The following is a 24,180-nucleotide window of genomic DNA, read 5'->3' as shown; positions in this document are numbered from 1 at the left end:
TCCAAAATGGTTCCTTTTGGTTATACACTAATTACCTGCAATATCACGATTCTCATGGATCTCTGAATCTGTCACCCACAGAGTATCTCCAGCAAATATATTCATGTCAGCAAGAGTAGCAGATTCCCCATCAATTATCTTGAAACCTTTGTGAAGTATTTGGTTTTCCTTCACAACCTGCAGATAACAACAAAATAAGGAGAAAGGTGTACTTCACTCTAAAAATGGGATGTAGGTACTAAACTTATTTAATCATCACAAAATCACTCTGTTTGGTTTTTGTTTCCAGAATTCACTTTTCAGAAAATTCTACTTTTTTATTTTCCGTATTTTTTTGTTTTCATTGAATTTTTAAAAAAATTTAAGCAATTTTTTTTTTAATTTTTAGACACACCTAACATAAATACACTTAAAAAGTATAATATTTGTGAAAAAAATCTTTATAAAATTCACCAAATACTTGAGAAAAAAAAAAACAAAAATTTAATACATTTTTTATATTTTTGTGTATTTATTAATTTTTTAAAATATTTTTCCACGAATATTTTTCTTTTTAGATATATTCAAGTAAAGTGCATCTAAAAAAGTCAAAAAAAAAAGTCAAAATTTTAAAAATATTCACTAAAAACAAAAAAAACACGAAACACGAAAAACAAAAAACAAAAAACAAAAAACTTAATTTCCAGAAAATTGAAGCTAAGAACACTTAATAGAATTTTTTGTATGTTACGACGAGTAAAGGAATATGAAAATAATACAAGTAAATAGTAATCTAAATAAAAGGAAAAACACACTTTACCCCTATGGTATGGCCGTAGAGCACCTCCCTCCCATTTAAAAATAACCAAAGACTTCTCGTGTGATTTTGGACTAAGGTACTACCCTAATTCGGCTAAGGTGCTACCCTAATTCCATTAACCTTAGCTATAAAATGGCATTTAAACTCATTTTGTCTTCTCCTTTGCAAAAGAAAGGATTTGGAGGGCTACCCACGAAACAAAAATTAATAAAGTTCAAAGGGGTTAAAACCAAAAAACCAAAACCAAAACCAAAACCAAAACCAAAACCAAAACCAAAACCAAACCCAAACCAAGCCTTAAGTCTTAAGTCTTATCAAATAAGGTCGGCTACATAAATCCTTCTTTTCTACTTGACTCTATCAAAGACCATTTGGTTAGTCAAATTAAGGAGATTCATATCTCTATTTACTACACTAGCCCACGTCAATCTAGGTCTGCTCCTTTCCCTAATACTTCCCTCTACTGTCACGGTATTGCATCTCTTTATTGTTGCCTCTGTCGGTCTCCGTAAAGGGGTTACTAATGCAAAAAATAATAAAGTTGGCCTACTTTTTAACTTAGTTTCAAATTTAACCACATACTAAGTTATACAGATTAATCACATAAAGTCCGTTCTTTCTGAAAAAGTAAAAAATGCCCATCATTCACTCCTAGATTGATTATCATCTTATCTTAACTAGTTTCTTACATACAAAAAGCCTATCATCCCCTCACTAATACCCCTCCAAATGTGCACACGTACAAGACCTTGAGACCCAGCAATAATCATCTCAAATTAGTGAAATGTAGAACACCGAGACACAATGCAAATTCATGAAGTTGTTGCATATGTTATTTTTAGAGAATACTAGATTAGGGAATGATTAGGATATCATCCCCTATTTATATTAATGAATTTAATAATTACAAGGGAGCCCTCAGGCACAGAATAATTACAAAATAAGAACCCAAATAATAATATATTATTCTAACACTCTCCCTCAAGCTGGTGCGAAGATATCTCTCATGCCCAGCTTGCCTAAGATGTCATGAAATGGCTTACTCTCAACTTCCTTGGTAAGGATTTCAGCAAGTTGTTCACCAAACTACACAAAGGGAGTACATATTGTGCCACTAGTGAGTTTCTCCTTAATAAAGTGGCAATCAATCTTAACATGCTTTGTCCTATCATGTTGAACCGGATTGTGAACGATGTTGATAGCGGCCTTATTATCACAGTATAACCGCATGGAATCCGTTTGATCAATACCTAGATCATTCAACAATAACTTGGTCCATAAGAGCCCACACATCCCTTGTGCCATAGCTCTAAACTCAACTTCTGCACTTGGCCTGGCAACTACATTCTGTTTCTTATTCCTCCAAGTAACTAAGTTGCCTCCAACAAAGGTGCAATACCCTAAAATCGATCTCCTATCAGTCACTGATCCAGCCCAGTCAGCATCTGTATATGCTTCCACACGAAGATGATCATACTTTGAAAAATAAAGGCCCTTACCAGGAGTAGACTTCAAGTACCTCAAAATCCTCATAACAGCCTCGAAGTGAATCTGATGAGAAACATGCATAAATTGGCTAACCACACTAACAGCAATAGCAATATCAAGACGGGGGTGAGATAGGTAAATGAGCTTAACCACTAATTGCTGATAGCTTCCCCTGTCAACAGCTACTCCTCCTTCGTCATCCCTTAGTTTCTGATTGAGTTCCAGTGAAGTGTCATAGGTCTTGCAGCCAAGCATCCTAGTTTCCTTCAACAAATCAAGCACATATTTCCTCTGTGAGATAAATATCCCATCCTTGGAGCGAGCAACTTCAATTTTCAGAAAATACTTCAAGCTCCCCGAGTCTTTGATTTTAAACTCACTAGCTAAATATTTCTTCAACATAGGAATTTCATCACTATCATCGCCCGTAAGAACTATATCATCTACATAAACAATGAGTGCTGTAATCTTACCAAGTGAGGAATGTTTCACAAACAAGGTGTGATCTGCCTAACTCTGTTTGAAGCCATATTTAAGCATAGCATGAGTGAATTTCTCAAACCAAGCCCTTGGAGATTGTTTAAGACCATATAATAACTTCCGAAGCCTGCATACTTTGACTTCGGTCTGATGATCCTCAAAACCAGGAAGAATGTCCATATATACCTCTTCTTCGAGGTCACCATAGAGAAAGGCGTTTTTTACATCAAACTGATGAAGTGGCCAATCTAGATTAGCAGCTAGAGGGAAAAGTACCCTGACTGAATTCATCTTAGCTACAGGTGCAAAGGTTTCCTGATAGTCAACGCCAAATGTCTGAGTGAACCCTTTGGCCATAAATCTCGCCTTGTAACGCTCAATAGAACCATCCACTTTGTGTTTCACAGTATACACCCATTTGCATCCCACAGGTCGTTTGCCTTTAGGTAACTCGGTCAATTCCCAAGTGTCATTCTTCCTAAGTGCTTTCATTCCATCAATCATGGCACGTTTCCACTCAGAGGTAGCAAAAGCATCCTGAAAATGGTTAGGAATGCTAACAGAGGAAATATTTGACACAAACACTCTATATGAGGACGACAAATGAGAGTAAGGCACAAAATTTGAGATAGGATGTTGAGTGCAAGATCTCACACCCTTCTTTTTGGCAATAGGAACATCAAGATCAATGGACTAAAGAGATTCAAAGTTACCTGAACTCTTATCAGAAGCAGGAGATGGCAATGGAAGAGCAGAAGTGGTCTCTTGTATCCAGGTAACTTTCTGTCTGTCTTTGTCTTGGACATAAACTTGTCCTTCCCTATCCTTGGTGACATTAGGTTCTGTAGTCCCAGTAGGAGGTAGTGGTGCAAGAATAAATGGTTCCACCATAGGAATCACAGGAATCACTTCACACCAAGGCTCTCCCTGAAAGGAGGACTGGGACACCGGAGAGAACAAGAAATAGGACTAGGATTCAAAGAAAATGACATCCATGGACACAAACCACTTACGAGGAGGGTGATAACACTTGTACCCTTTTTGAGTAGGAGAGTACCCAAGAAAAACACATTTGAGAGAATAAGGGTCCAACTTACCATGAGTAAGAGAGTGATTATGGACAAAACAGATAGAGCCAACTATTTTGGGCGGAATAGAAAATAAGGACAGGGAATCGAAGAGAACTTGAAGAGGAGCTTGTTTTTGCAAGACCTGAGTAAGAAGACAATTAATAAGATAGGCAGCAGTGAGAACAGCGTCGCCCCTGTAGGATCGAGGCACACACATAGAAAAACACATGCACCAAGCCATGTCAAGAAGGTGGCGATTCTTGCGTTCTACCACCCCATTTTGTTGAGGGATATTGGTGCAAAAGGTTTGATGGATAATGTCATGAGTAGAAAAATATTGCCCTAACTCAAAATCGATGTATTCACCCCCATTATCAGAATGGAATATTTTGACAGTGGTCCCAAACTGAGTACAAATCATCTTATGAAAATTATGGAACACAGAGAAAACCTCACTCTTGTCTTTCATGAGATATACCCAAGTAGTACGGGAAAAATCATCAATAAATGTAACAAACCAGGGATGACTTTTCACAGACACAACACGAGATGGACCCCAAACATCAAAATGTATTAATGAGAAAGGAACTAAACTTTTATTAAAACTGACAATAAAAGAAGCTCTGTGTTATTTTCCAAGCTGACAAGACTCACAAAGAAATTCAGACACATTATTATTTCAAAAAACATATGGAAATATATACTTAAGTAGAGAAATAAAAGAATGCCCAAGACGCCGATGCCACAGCCATATATCATCGGTGGTAGTAGGACCCTTAGTGGAAGAATGAGCAAGCTTATCCGGTTAATCCAGGAAGTAGAGACCATTTTCTGCACTACCACTGCCAATCGTCCTCCTTGTGACAAGGTCCTAAAAAAGACAATGATCAGGAAAAAAATGTCACACTACAATTCAAATCCTTTGTAATATGACTCAAGGATAGCAGGTTAACAGAAAAATTGGGAACATAGAGAACAGAAGAGAGAGGTAAAGTAGGAGTGACATGGACTAAACCTTTCCCAAAAATAGAAGAAACAGTACCATCTGCAATCGTAACTTTGTCATGACCTGATGAGGGCTTATAGGCAGAGAAAAGGTCAGAGGAGTCAGACATATGATCTGAGGCACCAGAATCAATAATCCAAGGCAAAGACGTATGAGATAGGAAAACACAAGCAGAAGAAGCAAAGTTACCTGAGCGGGCAAACGACGTGGAAGATGTACAGAGAGCAGTAAAAGACTAGCGGTCCAACAAGTGACGCAGAACATCCTCAAGCTCATGAGTAGTCATGCTCGAGAGACCATCAGAAGCCTGGCCAACGGAAGCAGAAGTAGAATCAAGTGTATCAACGGCACTAGACTAATGAGCCCGGGGATAGAAGCCATGTCCTCTAAACTGGCCTGACCGACCTCCTTTAGAACCAGACTGATCACCTCGACCCCCGGATGGAGTTCCATGAAGCTTCCAACATGTCTCACGAGTATGCCGCAGCTTCTTACAGTAATCACAGAATACAGACTCCTTAGCGACAGACGGAGGAATGGGAGTCGGGTTGAGGCCATCTCCAGAGGTAGACAGTAATGCTGAGCGTCAGTAGAGAGAGGGGACATCATAGCAGACCGGCGACTCTCCTCATTTTGTACATAGGCAAAAGCCTCCTGAAGTGAAGGAAGAGCGTCCATACTCAGGACCCGACTCCGAACCAAATCATACTCCACATTGAGACCGGCCAGAAACTTGAAGACTCTTTCCTGTGAAATGAACTTCATGTACCCGACTGACTCAGCAGTGCAAACAGGCTTATAGTCCTGTAGGTGATCAAGGCGTTCCAGCCATCGGTGAGGAAGGTGAAATACTGAAGAACCGTCTGCTCCCCCTGAACAGAGCTCTCAATAAAGTAGCATAACTCAAATGCCTGTGAGAAATTTCCTATGCAAGAATAGGTGGTAGCCACAGCATCCCAAACATCCTGAGCAGTCTCCATAGATAAGAAGCCCTCGCCAATGTCTGGTACCATCGAATGAATAAGCCAACCCATAATCAAAGAGTTGGTAATCTCCCATTGGTCATAACCCGGGTCAATTGTGCTGGGTGCCTGTATCCTGCCATCCATAAACCCCATCTTCCCTCTGGTCTTCAAAAACATAGTCAAACTCTGCGATCACGCGAGATAATTCTGACCATTAAACAGAGAGGTAGTGATTTTAAGCTAGGGTTGGGATTTTCAATCATAGTAGTAGGTATAGGGAAACTCTCACTCCTAGGTGTCTGAGAAGTAGTGGACACACCGTTGGAATCTGCCATAGATACTGTACTACTGAACCCTCAACAAAATTAGTGCCAATCACAAATCCGGAAAGTGGAGAAATACAAACACAATGACCACTAAGAAAATTAAAGATTTAAAAAACTCATCAATCCTTTTTTTTTTTTTCTACTGCATTATTTTACTTCTTTTTTTTTTTTTGAAAAGACAAAAATAAATAAATAGATTAAAGAAAAACAAGGCAGAGGTGAGTTACAGACCACAAACAGAGCTTCCAAGTAACGAACAAGTCACGAAGAGAACTTAGTGATACATCTTCACGAAGACGACAGACGACAGAGACAGGCGCACCAGTCAGGGCTGCCTAGGGCTCTCCCAACCCAGTCGGCTACTGCCATCAGGCCTCCTGGCCTTAGCTTCGTCGCCGATATACACCCAATCGAGGCTGCCTAGGGCTTTCCTAGCCCAATTGGCCACTATCGTCAGGCTTCCTGGCCTTAGCTTTGTCGGCGAATGACAATGGATGACGACTATGGAGTGACGATGGTCCTAAGGGTGTAACAATGGAAGACAACTGTGTGGTGTCTCTGTGGTGGCTCCAGTGGGTACTGTATGGGTAGAGGAATTTAGGTTTTAAGGTTAGACTCTGATACCATGTTATTTTTAGAGAATACTAGATTATGGAATGATTAGAATATCATCCCCTATTTATATTAATGAATTTAATAATTACAAGGAAGCCCTAAGGCACAGAATAATTACAAAATAAGAACCCAAATAACAATATATTATTCTAACAACATAACCACAAAGAGATGCATTAATCCTAATTAAATCTTCAAATCACCTGGAAGGTTGTTCATATCATAAACAAGTAGGCATGCTAGGCCTTTAGATGAACAATGTAGGTCTAACAAGAAAAACAACCCATTAAGGCCTTGGACAAACACATGGGTGTACAAGACAATCTGAAAGAAAACCTTCAAATGGGCATTTGTAGTCCTCATACATAAAATCAATTTCATATATCCAGAAATTCAAGATAGGGATTAAAACTCTGAGATGAGTTGCATCAATGATCTATTAAAAGAGGTGGCTAGAGGTGTCGGGGAAGGTAGGAAGGTAGTTAGAACTTGGAAGTGAGTGTCCAAGACAATCAGAAAGAAAACCTTTAAATGGGCATTTGTAGTCCTCGTGCATAAAATCAATTTCACATATCCAGAAATTTGACATGGGAATTAAAAACTCTGATATGAGTTGCATCAATGATCTATTAAGGGAGGAGGCTAGAGGTGTCAGGGAAGACAAGAAGGTAGTTGGAACTTGGAAGTAGGCTTGTAGGAGGGTGTGGAGGGGTTAGGGTTAGTGTTTTTACATGGGTTAAAGGGTAAAATGAAGACAGGGGCAATATTGTCTTTTCACATTAGAATTTAACCTTAACATAATTTTTTTTTCTTGCCAACTCTTAAAATATGCACATGGCACAATTTCTATCAATTTGGATGGAAAATATTGACAAAAAATGTAAAAATTGCATATAGTCCAAAGCCACATATGGCTATTTTTTTAATGTGAGGGGGTGAAATGCTTCGAGGCCATGGGGGGTAAAATGGATCATGCCAAAAAAAATAATCTTCAGGTTGCTTGTTATCAAATAATAATCATCTAGCAAATGCAAGATATAAAAATGGCATAATATCTAAATTTTGGAAAGCTCGATATCAAATCCATCTAAAATTTTAAAACCGAGAAGTATCATACTATTATCTTGGATACCACATATCGATCACTACAAGTTTTCACGACCAACAATTTTGTGCAATACTTTTGAAATGGCATCCTTATTTTGCGGTTCACAAAATTTTGATGTAAACAAAACTTTCCTTTTTCCACAACAAACTATATCAACATTTCACATAGCAACTAATATAATGCAAAATATGTGGACAAGAAGACAATCAAATATTGCAGGATTGCATTCTTCGATATTATGTCTTCCATTTCAGGTACGACATTATGAATTTAAGTAATAAATTTGTTGCTACAGGTTAGCAACAATATATTTTTTACATTAAATTAACAAACAATCTCAGTCACGAATGCTGATCAAACTTTACCACAACTCCGCAACAATCTGAACCTTTATTTATCTCATAACTGTATGCTATTAATGGATTGGCAATGAACAATATGCAGATGTTTCATTTTTTAGTGAATAAAGGCATGCCTTGCATGAACTGCTATTTCCAGTGAAATTTCCATTCCACATTCTTAAGGGTTTTAATTCATCATATTTGGAGTTCTTTTAAACATATTATGGCTAAATTGCTGTGCAGAAATCCATCCAACCCTACCGACTACGTGGGTGAAAAGGATGGGTGGTGCCGGTTCTGTGGATTTCAAGTTTATTTTTGGCAGGTCAGTTAAGAAGCAGTTTCAAAATCTTCAACACACCAGTGAATTGAACTGACCTGCCATAATATGTTTGGAGACAAGGTACATGGTGTACCCTCCCACATCTGATTTCTCGTCTTTCAAGTCTTAACCCTAATTCCCCAAATCACTCATCAGTCTCACCTCTTGATTGCGCAACAATAGCCAACTCCACCACCCCACCACACGATGGTCAATTACACCTCAGTCTCACCTCATTGTCGTTCCACTCCACAAAGGTCATTGGCCACCACTAGGCCCACCACCCCTTGAGGATTCAAACACCAACGCCCTCACCACAAATCTCACACTTGTAGTCTGTAACCTCCCAATGGTTTCAGAGACTTCTCTTCACCCCACCCCCCCAACCCACCGGCCCCAATGACCAGCGAGTTTGCGACCAATGATCACCGTCGTTCCCCGACCTACTTGATGAGCAAATCTCTTATCTACATGGTGCTCTCTCTATTCTCTCTCTTTGATCTTATTCTCATCCCTCTTATGATCTCAACTTTTGAAACTTAATGTATTTGGTTGTTTTGATTAGTGCTTTTTATGAGTCTGATTTTTTCGTTGTGTATGTTGATAATGACTTTCTATTTGATTTACTGTTTTGATTTTTTTGTTGATTTTATGTGAAAATGATTAAAATGCTCCCTTTGAACATGCTTAAAGTCACCTGCCCAACATGTCCAACCCAAACCACTTAAATATTTAAACAAACCCGCTGGCTTTTTGTGAACTGCAGGTCGCCTGCAGTTGGCAAATTAGTCAATCCGCCATTGGCGGTTCAGAGCTTCCATTTTCCCCCTAATCCACTCCGCACTGATTCGTGCAGACCTCTAGCTCTACAGATATTACTCCCACAATAACCATAATCAACAGAAAAAAAAAAAACAAACAAACAAACAAACAAACCATAAACAAAACAAAAATGGAGCAAGTTCTTATTTTCATCCAAGAAAATATTTGGAACATGTCATATCACAGTATTCAGATTTTAAAAACCTCATAGAAAGGTACTGACATAATAAATGCAAGAGAAAACTAAAAATGTACTGGGAATTAATCTACCATGGAAAAACATATATATATATATGAATAAATGAAGGCAAATACATTCATTGATGAATTTGCTCTATGAAATAGTAGCTTACCCCAAAGGATTCCCATATCATCATTTTCAATTGGTAGATTGATGTGGATCCAGAAACATTCAAATTTATAGAGTTTCCAAAAGTAGTCTTCCTAGAGCGCTTGGAGGTTCGACGATCCTGCTCAAAACTGTTTCCAGATGCTTCTAAAATGGATCTTGGAGGTTCTGTGCCACGAACAAAGCATACACAAATATCCTCATTGCAATAGTTGAGCTTCCTCATAAACTCACAGCTTTCTCTTTCACCAATGCAAGCTTCACATACCTAACAGAATCACAAGACATTAGAGGAACAAGAAAATATAATAATAGATAGAAGCAGAGAGACATCCATCATAAAATTGTGATGCAATCGCATCCAACAATTGGAAATTTGAACTTTGACGGCATCAAAACACATTACTGACATAATTATTAGAGAAAGAAAACAGTGAAATATTTTAACATCTTTGACATCTACCATTCAAGAAATAAATCTTCAAATGTCACAGCACCTGTTCGTGCATCTGAGTTTATCAAAGAAGATCAGACATGCAGTGCATATTAAAGAATTATACATGCATAACTTGTTTCATAATAACAAAACTTGCAGACAAAAAAGACAGGATTCTGTAATTACCTCAGGACAAGTCTTTACCAGAAGCCGTTTAGAGTCAGCCTCACCATTTGCTTCATCTTGAGCATTCGTATGCTCCTCAGAAACTGCCATTTCTGCAGAAAACCTGATTGACTCATCACCCATGCAATTACTAATCTCAATTTCAGCAGATATGCCTTTCTCCTCTATTCCGCCCCAATCTTCACAGAATAGTTTCCAGTCATTCTCAGTAATGATAGTCAACCCATCTGTCTAAAATTCAAAACCAAAGTACAAGAGATTTAACATTAGAATGTTCGTACAAGTTTTAAGTGACTACAAGCAGAAATAAATAATGTGAGACTAACACAAAGTTCAATGGCAAGACCACCAATAATTCAGTGTCTTGAACTAGAGAACAACAGAAATCTACATTAAACAAAATAGTATATTAGATTATACACTACGGAACTACAACAATGGACATCAAATGAGGTAAGCAAATCAAATGGCTGTTGTACACTTACATTCGGTGACCTTTGCAGAATCACACCACGTTTGCAAATCAGATCAGGAGGCCGTTTAAGAAGTCTTGAGTGCTGATTAAAAAAGAAAAGAAAAATAATAAAAGGACTGTTATGGTAGTTATCCTTAAGGAAAACATTGCTTAAAATCAAAGCAGACAACATAGTTTCGGCACAAAATCAAAGCAGAGGGACCAGAGCTGATTTAATTCCGATTCATAACCAAATAAATATCAAATATGATAGCCGTGGTTCCTCCCTCATACTAAGTTGGAGCCTTGTTTTTGTTTCCTCCTAGAGAATAATAGTTTATCAGGATAAGTAGAAGGGAACAAAAGGTATCCATCCAGAAAACTAAGAAATTAACAGTTGAAACTTCTCCCGGTACAGGAAAAACGCAAAGCCCTCTCGAGAACCTAAGCATCCCCAAAAGTCGATAACCAAGTGTGGCCATGGATGACGATCAAAAACCTTAATCTAAATGAAGAGTGAGCTAAATGCATATAAAAAAATCCCTAGATGAAAGATATCCTGCAAAGGTGCCAGAATATAATTACAGAGAATCACTGCCAATAAAGTTGCATCCTACCTTCTCACATTTCAGCAAATCAATGAAATTACTCAAAGTTTCAGGTTCTGCAGAAGAAGCATTCTTGCCACTTGTAATGATGTAGCTTTTCCATTTTGACAACCATGAAGTGGGTAACAAGTAGTATCTTTTAAAAGGAAAAAGTTCAATACTTTTTCCTAAAGCTAATCTATCATGATTCAGGCGTTGCTTCAACTTGAACTCTCTGCAGCATGAATAATCAAGTCAACCAATTATGAAATCATATTAGCTTAATTATTTAAAAATGTTCACACGACCTTAGACTATCCTCCAAGCATGCTACTTCTGTGAGTTCAATATTGCATTGAGAACACGGTGCAGAGTCTGAAGGAAAAGTTGAACAACCCAAAGAATCATCAGGCTTTACTGTGTTGGCAGTGTCGTATAAAAAAAGCCAGAGATTCTCAGGAACCAGCACCCGCTTGGCACGAATAGCTTGCTCAGGCATAAGTTCCCCATGAGGGCACCTGATTGAAGCTGTTGGTCCTGCATCAGCTTCACAAGGTGATTCTACTTTTTTTCTGCGGATCCATTGATTCAACCTACAAATTGGAATTGATCAGTGTCAGTACAAACACGCCAGAAAACTACGCACGCAGAACTGAAAGATTTAAATGGAAAATCAAACAGAACAAATTGTTACATTGAAGAGGATCACTATGAAATTTGTTTCATTAAAGAAGAAGACTTAGCCATTCTATTCTCTGTGTCAAGAAGCAAATTACTCATCACAGAGAAGGAACTTGTCTGACAAGGAGTGATGCAATATAGACGGCTATAGGCAGAGCAGCTCAGAAGATTTTAACATGTTCGTATACAAGAACATACCAAATCTTAGAGACATAGTACATTGGTTCATCTAGACACTTCCCCGCAAGTGCTGCCTCTGCAAGTTCTTTCATTGATTTAATTCGATCCCTATAGCTATCAGCATTAGCTATACTATGTGCCCCTTCAAAAAGACAACCAACACAGTAGTCATCCTTGGATAGTGCTGGGCCACCCTCATACTAGATTTACAAGCATTAGAAAAATATCATCAGCAACAATAAAAGGAAAACTTAGTAGCAGGAAAAAAAAAGAAAAAAAAAAATCAATTGATAGGCATATATAAGGTAATCAGAACAAACATCAGTAAAATAAAAAAGTACAGATAAATAAATAAAGTCATGAACAAGATTTAAATGAACTAATTAAATTATCTCTACAAATTCAAAGTTTCACATGTCATGTCAAACAGCTACCAGAAAAGATTGAACACGTAATCTTGCTCTAAATGGCTAGTAGGCCAGTCTCTATTCCTTATCAAAGATTTTGTTCTCCAACATTGCATAACAACCTAAGATGCCCTAACAAACAAATGATGGAGACTGACTTGGTAAAAGACTAAGTTTTTGAATCACATATCACCCTCATAACAAACAAGCTTTTAAACTTGGATCAAGCCAAACTTCAGTCAACATATAAAAGTAGAATTCAGTCGACAAGCTATTTTGAAGATTATATGCCAGACTTCATTTCTATTCAGGTAAGCTCTAGCAGTTCCACTTCATGGAACCTCCAAGGTAAATATCAACCCAGCCCAAACTAAGCCTTGTGTCCCAATTAGAAGGGATTGGCTACATAAATCCTTTTTCGTCATTTTGCTCCTGTAAAGGCTATATGTTCAGTTATAAATAATTATCGGAGAGCTTGATATACATTGTTGGGCACATTTCCTAATAACTTAAGCTTTCGAGATGAGATAATTGATGACTTAACATGGTTACCAAAGCTAAGTTGGCGGAGGTCTTGGGGTTCAAGTCTCTCCATTTGCGTTTGGTCTCTATTTGCATTCTTTCTTCTTTACGAGTATAGATGCTAGCATCCCAACAGGTTGTACGTGACGGAGGGTGTTGGAGAGCTTGATATACATTGTTGGGGCTTATTTCCTAACAACTAAAGCTTTGGGGACAATTGGTGACTTCACAAATTCATATCCTTATTTACTACCGCATCCCATGTTATTTTACAACTCCTTCATTGGTATCAGAGCATTTTTCTAGGCAATGGCTACTTTAATGGGTTCCAAACATTTCCTCATCCACAGTTAGTTACTCTGCCAGAGGATCAGTGGTTAAAACCTTGGCTTACTACCTTGAAATTATGGGTTCAAGTCTGAGGATAGCCACTGTGTGCTTTTATGCCAAAGTTTAGGTATGAACCCAATCTACCCCCTCCCAAACACCCATTAACCTCCTAATATTTCCTGATGTAGTGATCACAAACACTCTTCCTTTTCGTTACAGGTATTCGTCATGCATAACCATACCAACTTAGTCTATTCTCTCTCAACTTATCTTTAATTGGTATTACTCCTACCATTTCATGAATATATCGCAACTTTTTCTTTCCTAGCCTTACCAAACATCACTCAAAGCCTCCTCATCTCAGCTACACTCATTTATATAAACATGTTGTTTCTTAGTTGTCCAGCATTCTGTTCCCAAAAGCATTATTGGCCTTGTAGTTGCTCTAAAAAAAAAATTTAGTCAACTTTGCTGGGATTTGTCGTTCACATAATATGGCAAAAATACTCTTCCATTCTTATTAACAATCAAATCTAAGTAACAAGAAAGCTCACTCTTTGTTATCTCCTAATTTTTAATCTTCACTTCTCCATTAAAAGTTCTACTCTATGAAGCACGAACACCTCTCTGAGGGATACGTTTCAGTGACACGTGTCCGGCACGTCCCAGAGGGTGTCCCTATTTTTATTTTTATTTTTTTTTGATTTTTTTGCAGCTGGACATGCTATGGACACGTTTTGGACACCGTAGGGTCAAAAACATAATTTCTGAAACTTCGAGTGGGGGCCAATTTGTAAAAAACAAAAATTGAAACAATTAAGTCAAGCCCTAACCTGGATGTCGAACAGAAAGAGGAGAAAAGGCTAAAAAAAGGCTACTCGCTGCTCATTGCTCTTGCGAAGGTATGTTCTTCGATCATCTTCTTCTTCTTTCGATCTTCTTCTTCTATTTTTCGATCTCTCTCTCTCTCTCTCTCAGTCACTCTCTCTTTCTTCTTCTTTCAATCTTCTTCATTTGACTTTTCTCTCCGTCGCTCTCTCTGTCTCTCTTTCTTCGTTTTTTTTTTTTTTTTTTTTTTACGTTGAATGGCTCTCTCTTTCTCTCTCTGCAGTTTTTTTTATTATTTTATTTTATATATATATATATATATTTGTGGCTTTTCTCTGTCTCTATCTGTTATTTATTTATATTCTTCTTTTTATTTTTGGCTAATTAGTTTATAAGAACAAATTAGTTTTGTTAATTTAAATGATGTGTTTATTAATTTTTATTAATAGTGTTATTTTGTATTTTTTATTACCTTTCAATGATTTTCTTTATTCATAATTTTATGACATATAATAAATAATTTAATTATATATATTGAATGTGTCCCAGCATGTCGTGTCCCCCATTTTTTGAAAATTTGTGTGTCCATGTCGTGTCACGTGTCCGTGTTCGTATCCGTACTTCATAGGTTCTACTAAATTTTTAACTCAAGTGCTTCTCTCTAGATTTCTATATCATTGTTAATTGCTCCCTTAGTTTCACCCACTAGAATAATATCATCTACAAACAACACACATCACTAGACATCATCCTGAATATATTTAATTAATTCATCCGTAATTGAGACAAACATATAAGGACTCAAAGTTGACCCTTGATGCAAGCTTACAATGAAACCATATTATACATGTCCATTATCACCATAATATATACTTTGGTCACACCATTTTTTTCTATCACCCAACATATTATATCTCTAGGTAGTACTGTAAATTTCTTTTCTAAATTATAAAAATTCATATGACTTCAATTATCACTAAAAGAGTAAGCATCAATCGTGATGAACTTTAATTGAGGGTAGAATACGCCAATGCAACAGGAATTCGCAAAACTAAAACTACACTAGAGGTGTTAGAAGGAAATTTTAATAGATTTTCATCAAGCAATTGATGAAAAAATCTAAAATCTTCAGAAAACAAATAAGAGAAATATTCAAAGACATAAAGAACTAAAAACTAGGGTACGTATCAAACATTTATAAGGGCTACAAAAAAAAAAGTTCATTGCATCTAACCACCAATGAATGGTGGGAAAGATAACTTGCACAAGCTGCACCCAAGAGAGAGAGAGAGAGAGCAACTAGCCAAAAGATTACTTTTGGAAAGAAAAAAAAAAAAAAAAAAACAGAACCTACCTACATGATTTTAAACATAGGATAATTAATTGAGGAATTTTGTTTAAGGTACCCGGTATTAAGATTTTATAGGATAAAGACATGCAATATTTTCAAAATAATTGGGGTCCCTCAACATTTTTCTAGAGAAATTTCGAAACCAGAGAAATTGGTTTCGAAATTTCGCTGAGTGTATTTGTGTGTTCATGCTTGGAATTTCTCTGGGACACATCAGAATCCCCTTAGAATTTCTCTAAGTGTGTTTGTGTGTTCACGTTTAGAATTTCTTTGGGCATTTTCACTGAAATTTCTCACAATTCCGCAGTGTTTGAGAAAATTCACAGACTGACCATAGCCAGAGAAAATTTATACAGTGACCACAGCTAGAAAAAATTCACAAAATTACAAACAGTAACCACAACCAGAGAAGATTCATAAAATTACAAACAATGGTCACAACCAGAGAAAATTCACACAGTTCCCACATCCAGAGAAAATTCAATCTGATTCCTGAGTTGCGCTGTCGATGGAATCGGCATTGTCCACCCAGGCCACATCTCCATATCCCATATCGATGGCATCGACGATTCCTCCAACAAACTCACCAGAGAAGTTGCCGCCTTTGGCCTCTTGGAACCACCGCTTCACGCAGTCCGACACCACCATTGACAGCGGAGTTGTGCGGTGGTTCTCCCTATCATCGTTGCTGCTTCTACTGCCATTCTTCTTCTTCTTCTTCTTTTCCTTCTTCTTCTTCCAACCTCAATTCGCTGCCAATTTTGGGGAGTTTAGTGCTTTTGGGACTGTTGCTACTTTGGTTTGTGTATATATATATTTGTTCTTGGTGGGTTTGGAAGATAATTCGATGAATATTTGATTTCATGATCCAAATTTTGAGGATTTATATAGGGTTTTCAGTGGAGGGAGATGAATTTTCAGACCAAGTTCTAGGAGAGCGAGCGGTTTGGCGCGAGAAGAGAGAGGAGAGAGAATAAGAGAGTGGGTGTTATATATGGGTGTGGGTGAAGGACCTTAGGCTATAAAAAAAATATTGTGGACCTCTTTCATCACTAAAAGTTGGAGTGGGTTGTTAGACCAATTTTCCCTAATTAATTCAACCACATTCTACAAAGCTTGTGTAGACTACTGCTTTACATAAAAAAATAGTTATCAAGCAGAATGCATAGCAAAGAATATTAAAATAGAATACTAAAGAGAGTGTGAAGATATAATCTAGGGAAAAATAGATACAGTCCAAAAAATCACATGCAGTCTAAATGTCTATCACTATTAGGCAACAAAATCAAGAAACAAATAGCGTCATAAAAAAAACACCAATCATAAGCAACAAATTATAAATAACCAACGAAAAGTGTAAGTTCATGCAACAGCAGCAACTCTAACCATGAAGTTCATGCAACAACTCAAACCATACAGGTTACAAACGGGATACCTTAGAGAACAACATGGTCCAAGCTTTGGCCGACAATCGTTTCATGTTGCCAATCTTTGAAACTGGGACTTTTCCATGTAAGCATTGGATAGGGTTGTTTTCAATGATCCTGCAGGAGACAACAAAATAAGCAATGAAGAGATTGAACTTTTCTTTCTTTCTTTTTTTGGTCTGCAAAGGAACGACAATAAGACTCATCACCAAGTCATGAAATACTCCCTATTTTTGTTCAAACAAAATGAGTTATGAAAAAAGGGATGAAAATTTAAAAAAAATGATGAAAACATGTGGACGCTTGGCAATCTAAAATTGAAAGAAATTGAAAAAAACTATTGTTATTGGGCAGAACAAACCACTAGTCATTTACTTAACCAAATCTTCTCAAAAATGGCAATAGGAGAATAAAATCATCATGGGCACTTGTACTCACGAGGGACAGATATTGTCAGCCCAATGGCGAAGCCAGTCAGTTGAAATCCAGAAATATGGTTCCCCAAGTGACTGGACAGGCGCTTGAGAAAGAACTGATCGAACTTCCTGCCGGCGCTCAGTGATGCAATTCAACTCTAAATCCTTCTTTAATTTGTATTGTTCGCAAGCATCAAGATACGACGAATTTAATTGTTCCATCTCTTCACAAAGATGAGATGGAAGAGAAACACCATTTTGTGGAGCCACACCACTACCATTATCCATTTTCATTCCACCAAACTCCATTTGTGCATTTTCACCACCATTCTTTGAATGCCTTAGAATATACATCAACATGTAGGCATCACTAGATGAGAATGTCTGTACAGAATTAACATTATATTCTGAAGATTTTGACTGACTATCATCTACATGATTTCCAGTCACAACTGCATCAATTGACTCAGAGCATGGTGGATGGACAACTTGCTCAGTTTGAACAGATTTAGCAGCATAATTTGAAGAACCTTCACTAAATGGATGCCGCCCCAAGTTTGAGACATGTTCATCATCAAATTCCCACCACTGCCCAGTATTCTCATCCTTAATATGCGCTATGTAATGACCACTATTTACAGCAGAACCCTTGTGAATCAAGACAGCTGACAAGTCATAAATTAATGCTGATTGAGAATGCTCAGACAATCTGTGTCTCATATCCAGTTCCCCAGGAAAACAGAATGCAGAAGTGATTTTCTTCTTGGTTGTTGTCTACAGAAGCAAATAAAAAAAGCAATGCAGCAGGTTAATTTCAAATACAAAACAAGCACTAGTATAAAAAATAAAATAAAAAACTACGAAAAAAACTAAATCCACAAGAACTAACTACAGCACTAACATAGCTGGCAGAATCCTTCTCCCAGAGTACTCCGTGTATAAAGCATACAGAAAAGACAGACAAAGGAGCTCAACAAGAGCAATGCTGCTCAGTGTCAGATTTCATTAAAGAGCCAACTATAGTCCGCAGGTATATAACCATAACAATGCCTACATTGCATAGGCAGCAGCCAGACTGGTCACTTAGGTTTTGCCCACCTAAATAATATGTATTAGCATCACTCTAGCTAGTTTTTATAACCAATTTCACAATTAAATGCAACTGTTTTTTATGATGCCATGGTGAAACCAAATCCAGAATGGGCTTTATAATAAAACAACGATTCAAACAAATTCTTTGAAAAAAATAGGGGAAGTAAAGTGGTTCAAAATCAAGGATGAAGTAACAAAACATGTCAACCGCACCAGAATCATTAGTAACAAGAATAAAAATAAAAATTATCGGTGTGTTGTTTTGGTTTTGCTCATAAATGGAAACATTTTAAGAATATTTCAGAAACATAAAATGAAACAATGAAAATTTTGGAAATCTAAATAGATGTTTGGAACAAAGTTGTCAATCCATACTTTTTATTTTTCGGTTTTAAATTCATTTGAACTTACATGTAGCTGAATGTCAAGACACACGTAGTGTAGACATTAATATATATACATATATATATATCCAAAAAACTCCTAAAATGAAGAAATTTAAATGAAAGAAGTGTGATATGATTGTCTGGTACTTGTGTGAGGTTTAAAAATACAAAACATAGATAGGAATATACACCATACTAGTAAGTACCTTTGGAAGGAAAACACAACGCTTGAGCTGAAAATTAAGGACAACAGGCAGTGACCGCAACTTAATGCTGCGGGTAGCATCAACTCGAGCTTCACATGACTCACAATAGTATTGATTTTCTCCTTGAAGCTCTTCTACACTCAGGTAATCGTCCAAACTGTCATCTAAACTTTTTAAACCCTTGACATTCAACTCCAGCTCATAGAAGTCTTCCATTTTGGATGAAGCTTCAGAGTCTTTTCCACATTTCGAGCACCTAAATAATAGCAAACAAAATAACAAAGTCATCACTTTTCATGTATAGACTCTAGGAGGTAAATGCACTTGCTCAACACAGAAAAATACACTGTGTGTATTTTTTTAAATTATATATTCTTACTATTTATAATTTTATTTTTGATTACCAATATATCAGGCTCCTTGATTAGAAATAGCAACCTTGAATAGGAGATAGACCAATTTTTACCAGCAGATTGATCTGAGGAGATTATGCTATAAAAAGCAAATGCATGCCATCTTGGTATTGTAAATATTCTATACCTAATCAACTTGTTTCTCATCAAATCTCACCACTTTTGGTGAGAGTTCTAGGTAAAATAAGAGAGTTATCTTTCTCACCATTTCTTACCTAATCTATAAAACAAACATGAGAAAGATTTTCCTCATCCTTTCTTATCATTTTCTCACCAAATCACCTCATCCAAACAGAGTGTTTACCCTAACCCTAATTTCTCATATTTTACACTTCCGACTGGTAAAATAATGATAATGCTTGCAAACCATCAAGCCTTGATTCATCAAATTGCCTTTCCAAATTGTAACATAAACTAATCAATCAAGCTGTAACAGATCAGATGGAAGGCACCAAATTTTTACAAGTTTAGAAAAGTTAAAATTTTCAACATTCTGCAGAGAACAAAATGATAACAAGGAAGATGATAAATTCAAAAACTTAGTCTCAGAGTAAGAGCAAACTTACGTGGTGACATGTGACACACTCCCACGGAAAATATCTTGTACAATTGTTCTTGCCTTGGAAAGTTTTGAACAGCTCAAACATCGCTCAAGCAAGGAGAGAAGTAAGGTAAGGAACTCATGGCTGTCCTGCTGAACACCATTATCTAGCTCTAGTGTTTTAATAAATGGGCCTGAATCAACAAAAGACATTTTACTAGCATGCAACTGTGCAAAGAGCCGAGCAAGTTGATCCAACACTGGCTGCTCTTTCAGAACATTTGGTTCCACAGAGAAAACACCTTCCCTAAATGACTTATTCATGTACAAGCATTGAAGTATGCTGTTTGCATAGCACGTTGCCCCCAGATTAGTAAGGCCCGCTGGTGAGCTGGTGGAAGCACGAAGTTCCTTGGATGGGTCAGGACCAAGTGAATGAACAATCTCTGACATCTTCTGCCACAAGCCAGATTTCCGACTTCCATTGAGAGGTGGAACCAGTCCACAAAAGCAATTAGGATTGTCTTTTGTATTCACTCGACAACCTTGACAAATAGGCTTCCATATCATGTATAGCTGATTTAAATCATCTTCTGTAAATTGACCAGTTGAGTGAATTTTCCTACACAATTCAAAAAATATACATAAAAAATACCAAAAATTATGATTATTACGATAGCATTTGGCTAACAATTCAAAGCTGACTTGTTGCTTTTTTGAAGCAAGAATTCAGTAAATTTATGCGTTCAAAAATTAAGTTGCAGTAGTTAGTATCCTCAAAGTACATTTTTTGCTTTCTTGAGAAAGAACCAAGCCAAAATTGTTGAGCATTGATATCTCAAAAATGGACTTAAGGTGACAAATCCAAGGCTACTCCTCTTGCTTATTGAGCCAAAATCATTTTCCACATACTTCTCTGCTCTACTAGGCAAGAAAAAAAGTGAATCCCCCCCCCCCCCATTTCCAGAGCAAGATGACCAAGATAACACGTTATATTCCAAAACATACTTTTCTTAATAATTTTATGCAAAAGTCAAAAGAATATATATTTTTGTTTCAAAATAAAGTTAATAGTAGATAAATAAAGATGAATGCTGCATTTTATTTTACCAAAAAATCTCTGCGTTGGCTTGTGCACTGTCGTCTGGCCTATGCCTTTTATTTTTACTTCGGGTAGTTGGCCGATGGCTCATCTTCATATCAATGAATTTTCAACTCTGAAAATTGACAATAACAAAACAATACGAATTGTGTCACTATACATTTTTCAGCTCACCCAATTTCAATGTGAACAAAAAATGTGGCATTGTATGGAAGCTCAAAGGAAAATGTTCCTAAAATCAATTATTATCTAAATAACAGGAGAGAATAAAATAACCACACAAAAAAACCCTCAAAATTCAAGAAACAAAGCAAAAAGTTCGACTCTTTTAACAGAACATCAACAGCTACCTAGAAACCATTTTAAAAAAAATAAAAAAAACCTCGAAATTCATGAAAACATAGGATACACGGACTCTAGGTACGAACAAGAAAACAAAAAAAATTAATTAGGGCTAATTTTTCTACAGTGAAACATTTTAATTGAAATTGAAATTGAAATAGAATTGCTCGAACAGACGATTGATGGTAGAAAGAATCTGAGACAGCACTCAAAGTATACAAGTGTGCATATACAAAGTATATATATATGGATATTGCATGCAAGCTAGAGAGAGAGAGAGAGAGAGAGAGAGAGAGAGAGAGAGAGACCTGGGAAGATGAATAGAAGTCTCTGGTGTTCCCGATCAGAACTTTTTGAAGGATTGAAGTGTGTATTTTGGTTCCCAAACCCCAGACCCTGAGAGACCAAAATTGGCCTTCGTATGTGTATACAGGTGCAATATATATATATATATATATATAAATAATAATAATTATCCACGGACCGCCGGTTCAATTTCTCTTACAGTATATGTTTTTTATGAAAAAATAAAAATAAAAATTAATTTGATAACAATACACACGGAAAAAATATTTTAAAATTTATTAAAAAATATCATCATATTTGGCTTCAAAAAATTGAATCTGAGTTTTTGTATTTTTTTTATTTTTTATGAATTTTTTTCATATTTTATATAAATTTTTTTTTTAGATAAACATAATCTAAATACACTTAAAAATGATATTATTTGTGAAAAAAAAATTAAAATTTTTCAAAAAAATATAAAAATTCAATATATTTTTATATTTTCTTATATTCAATGAATTTTGTAAAGATTTTTGTACAATTTTTTTACTCTATTAGTAAATTAAGATTAGAGATTGTTTGGGTGTCCTAAATAAGTGCACTTTTTGTCTTTTTGAACTAAAAAAATTAAGGAAAAAAATATAGATGTTTGGGTTAACTTTTTGACTTTTTATGAAAAAATGTGTAATAAAAAATTGTAAAAATTGGTTTGTAAGAGAAAATTAGAATTGGGAGTTGTGCAGCCGTAATTATTGACTTTTTGGTGAATAGTGTTAACTTTTTAACTTTTTGAGTAACTTTTTGACTTTTTGGCTTATTCTGGACCTGCCAAACTTGGCCTTATCCAAAAAATTTTAAAAAATGATAAAATCATTAAAAATGCAAAAATACAAATCAAAATCTCATAAAACTATTTTTTAAAACTCAAAACCAAACGGGATTTTTTTTCTGAAAAACATTAACCATATAAAAAAAAATTTTGGGTAGTGCTACATACACCAATTAGTGTACTAACTAGTGTACTAATTAGTGTTATGCTATTGTTACTAACCCCACCTATTAATTAAATTACAAATACTCAAACTAGGGGTGGGCGCGGGTCGGTTGCGGCCACGAAACCTCCAATCCGCCATCCGTCCGCCAGATTGGCGGATTGAAGAAAATCAATCCGCATCCGTCCGCCAATCCGGCGGATGTGGATTGAGCGGATTGGCGGTTTGGCGGATGGATGCGAATCGGTTTGGCGGTTTAAAATTTTATAAATTTTCAACATAATTCAACTTGTGCACTTCCTTAAAAAAAAAGAAAAAAAAAATATTACAGTCAATGACTTAAAAAAGTATTACAATCACTGTATGCCTTATCCAAAGAAAGAAAGTTTGAAACTTTAGAATATCACGATCACTGTATGCTTCATCCACATATTACAATTACAGCATGATTCATTCCTATAAAGTATTACAATCTGTGATTCTTAAAATATAATAACAATTCAAACCACCAAAACCATAAACAGAGCAGTAGTAGAGATTGAATGTCTCTATATTGTTACATCTACATATGTTTTTGAAAACAAAAACCAACCAGCATATATCATATTTTTTATTTATTATTTTTAGAGTTAGATTTAAAAACTAAAAAATATAGATGAATAATATGTTTATTTTTTTCAATTCAAAAATATATTCAAGTTGAAAACTTTTTTTCAACAAAATATTTAAACTCTTTTTCAATTGAAAACACAAACAGAATATTTAAACAAATTGAAAATACAAAGTCTTATAAATTACTACAGGTGCTCGCGATTTGGCGGTTTGGCGGTTCGGTTGCGGCCAAAAAATCTCAAATCCGCCATCCATCCGCCAAATTGGCGGATTGGAGAAAATCAATCCGCAACCGTCCGCTCATCATCACGCATCCGTCCAAAATGTGGCGGATCGGTTCGGTTCGGTCGGTTTTGGCGGATCGGTATATCCGCTGCTCACCCCTAACTCAAACCTTTAAAATTATGACACATCATTTGTTAGTACACTAATTGGTACATATAGCATTATTCTTTTTTTTTTTACTAAATAAGTTTTTAAGTTTTTTTGAATTTTTCACATAAAATCAATTTTGAAAACTAAATCAAACATGTCTTGGTTTTTTATTTGGATTTTTTATGAAAGGTTTCATTTTTATTATATCAACATTTTTTTGTGGTTTGAAAAAAATATACGTCAATGATTCAAATAGAGATAACATTGACATTTAACACAAACACACACACACAATATGTATTTTACCCTATCTTCTTTTTATTTTTTTTTTCCTTTTT

The 24,180-nt window shown here is 36.1% G+C and overlaps 1 protein-coding gene across 4 annotated transcripts in view; it reads right to left on the bottom strand.

Moving 5' to 3' along the window:
• Positions 1-22,039, bottom strand: part of UBP26 (ubiquitin-specific protease 26) — a 28,311-nt gene extending 6,272 nt beyond the window's left edge. For 2 of the 4 annotated variants that reach the window (XM_082901217.1, XM_082901215.1), the window contains exons 1-13: positions 21,887-22,020; positions 21,245-21,351; positions 20,160-20,756; positions 19,181-19,436; positions 17,519-18,270; positions 17,089-17,197; positions 12,234-12,415; positions 11,663-11,947; positions 11,385-11,589; positions 10,799-10,870; positions 10,314-10,544; positions 9,696-9,959; positions 36-177 (exon numbers count right to left, since the gene is read on the bottom strand). In XM_082901217.1, the coding sequence (XP_082757343.1) occupies positions 36-177; positions 9,696-9,959; positions 10,314-10,544; positions 10,799-10,870; positions 11,385-11,589; positions 11,663-11,947; positions 12,234-12,415; positions 17,089-17,197; positions 17,519-18,270; positions 19,181-19,436; positions 20,160-20,756; positions 21,245-21,333 (3,184 nt within the window). In that variant the 5' untranslated portion in view covers positions 21,334-21,351; positions 21,887-22,020. Of the gene's footprint in view, positions 1-35; positions 178-4,541; positions 4,709-4,852; positions 4,917-5,032; positions 6,714-9,695; positions 9,960-10,313; positions 10,545-10,798; positions 10,871-11,384; positions 11,590-11,662; positions 11,948-12,233; positions 12,416-17,088; positions 17,198-17,518; positions 18,271-19,180; positions 19,437-20,159; positions 20,757-21,244; positions 21,352-21,886 lie in introns of all 4 variants that reach the window. The other 2 variants (XM_082901218.1, XM_082901214.1) reach the window with 2 other exon arrangements.
• Positions 22,040-24,180: the final 2,141 nt, after the last annotated feature.

This window comes from Camellia sinensis, chromosome 13 (assembly GCF_055761805.1).
Source record: "Camellia sinensis isolate YWXY chromosome 13, ASM5576180v1, whole genome shotgun sequence".
NCBI lineage: Eukaryota > Viridiplantae > Streptophyta > Magnoliopsida > Ericales > Theaceae > Camellia > Camellia sinensis.
The sequence above is the reverse complement of the archived record's forward strand: the minus strand, read 5'-3'. Positions and strand labels throughout refer to the sequence as shown.